At 60.0% G+C, this 2,123-nt stretch overlaps 1 protein-coding gene across 1 annotated transcript in view; it reads right to left on the bottom strand.

The window, feature by feature from the left end:
* LOC104277772 (alpha-1,3-mannosyl-glycoprotein 4-beta-N-acetylglucosaminyltransferase C-like) overlaps positions 1-1,843 on the bottom strand; it is a gene marked incomplete at its 5' end in the record, with an annotated part of 2,274 nt that extends 431 nt beyond the window's left edge. The window contains 2 exons of the mRNA XM_009874520.1: positions 7-704; positions 1,696-1,843. Of these exons, the coding sequence (XP_009872822.1) occupies positions 7-704; positions 1,696-1,843 (846 nt within the window). The remainder of the gene's footprint in view (positions 1-6; positions 705-1,695) is intronic.
* Between the last annotated feature and the right edge of the window lie 280 nt (positions 1,844-2,123).

Genomic DNA, 2,123 nt, shown 5'->3' with positions numbered 1-2,123 from the left:
ATTGGCCTCGAACTCGTCATCCTCTAGCCGGTTGACGGTGCCCTGGAAGGAGGAGTAGAGGCCCATGTGCTGGAAGAGGGAGGGCTTGAAGCGGATGACATCCTTCTGGGTGAGCAGGAGGCGGAAGTGGACCAGCAGCCAGTCACAGGGCATCTCCTGGTAGAAGAGGAGGAGGAAACGAGCCAGGCGAGGAAGGTCGCTGGAGCGGTAGAGCTTACCGATGTAGCCCAACTTGGAGAACTCAAGGGTCGCCCAGTTGGAGCTTTCCTGGGAAGCCACTGCCTTGCGGATGGCCGTCAGGAAGGACTTGGCGCACCACACATCGTCCTCAATCATCAAGTAGTAGGAGGAGAGGTTGGCGGCGAAGGCGAGGAGGAAGGCGTAGTCCACATTCTGCTTGGACCTGAACCTCACCCGCTCCTCCGGGTCGTTGTAGTTTCTCTTGAGACCCTCCAGGGTGGGATAAAACTCGTGGGGAGCGTGGATAAGCAGGAGCCGGCCCAGGAGGATGTGGTGAGAAAACTTGCGGGCGATGTTGGCGGCCACGCGCACGTTCCACGTGGGGTCTGCGTCGGCCAGGTGCACCACCACCACCATCTCCTGCAGCTCCTCCTCCGTCGACTGCCTGAAGAGGGACTGGAGCGTGGCAGGCAGGTAGTAGCCACGTGGCCGCCGCACCGATGCCAATCCCACCGCCAAGAATTCTGCAAGGCAAAGGCAAGGCTTTAGCAGGCTGAGGGGTGACCCGGGATGGACTATGGTGAGGTTTTTACCTGCAAGTAACAAGGAGGGGACGCTAAAAAAGCTCTCCACGTGGCCAACCCGCATGGTTAACGCTATTTTATGTCTCCATGTTCAAGGCTGGCAGGTCCTTGCTGAAGCTGAAGCCTCCAGTATCTCAGGAGGTGCTCGAAATTGGCCCAGAGAGCAGGGAGAGGACAGGATGAGAATCCAAGCACTCCTCTGAAGAAGAAATATTTGGGTAAAACACCTTAAAAAAAGCCAAACCTGGGGAAGGAACAGCTGAGAGACAGTCTACAGGGCCAGGATAGCTTTATGGTACAGCTACACACCCTGGAAGCTTGTTGCTGCTCTACTGGGAACCTCATGGAGATGCAAACACCAGGATGAGGCATCCTGCCGCCAGCCCAGCTGGGGCTGCATTTGCCCCGCTGCTCTTGCTGCCAGTCTGCGCAGCACCGTGCACGTGTCAGACCTGTGGGCTCACGTGGGGCTGCCCTGAGCTCCTTCCCATGGTGCTTGCACCTGAGTTGCTTTTCATGCATCTACCCAAGAGCTCGACCCCCATCTCCCACATTATGGGGTTGTCCTTGTGGTCCAGCCCCAACATCTCGATCTTCCTCTCTAGAGAGCTGAAAACTCAAGCCCAGGGAGATGGGAGGGCCCCAGAGATCTGGGGAACCCCGAATGTCCGTTGTCACCCCAGTGCCAAGGTGTAGAAGTGTGGACCACACTTGGAGCACACGGACCTTCCTCTATCTCTCCGTCTCCCCAGAGAGAACAGGGGAGGCTGGCGAGGGAGGAGGTCACCAGGTATCGGCAGGTCCCTCACCCCAAAAAGCTTGGGAGCAGACCCTTCCCTGCCCTGGCAGCAGCGGTGACGGAGCAGCTCCACACTGGAACATGCAACTGGTGGGAAAGCTGTCCTGAGTCTGAGGTCCCGGAGCCACTCACTTTTGTGGGGTGAGAGGGAGCCAGCGAGGAGGTGGTAGGAGACGTTGTGGGGCGCAGAGAAGTGATCCGTGTCCCTGAGGATGCGCTGGGCTCCTTCCGGCTGCACCATCTGCAGGACCACCGCTGGGACAGAGCCCCGAAACTCCACCTGGATGGGAGCCAGGAAGCCAGGTCAGCCCCCAGAGCGCCACAGGCACACGTGAGCGAGGGAGACTCCGAAATGATGGGCAGCCCCTGTCCTCCCCTCCCAGCTCCCGGATCGGGGCGGCCCAGGGCAACCCCAGGGAGGGGAGAAGGCAGAGCTGGGGTTTGGGGGTGATACGGTGCAGGGAAGGGAGCAGAGCTGGGGTTGGGGTCCATGTGGGGCAGGCGGGGACGGAGGGTGCTCCAGTGGGACGTCACTGGTGGGGACTCACCTCCAGGGGATC

This window comes from Apaloderma vittatum, unplaced genomic scaffold, assembly GCF_000703405.1.
Source record: "Apaloderma vittatum isolate BGI_N311 unplaced genomic scaffold, ASM70340v1 scaffold32458, whole genome shotgun sequence".
Classification (NCBI taxonomy): Eukaryota; Metazoa; Chordata; class Aves; order Trogoniformes; family Trogonidae; genus Apaloderma; species Apaloderma vittatum.
This window is presented reverse-complemented; position numbering and strand designations above follow the sequence as displayed.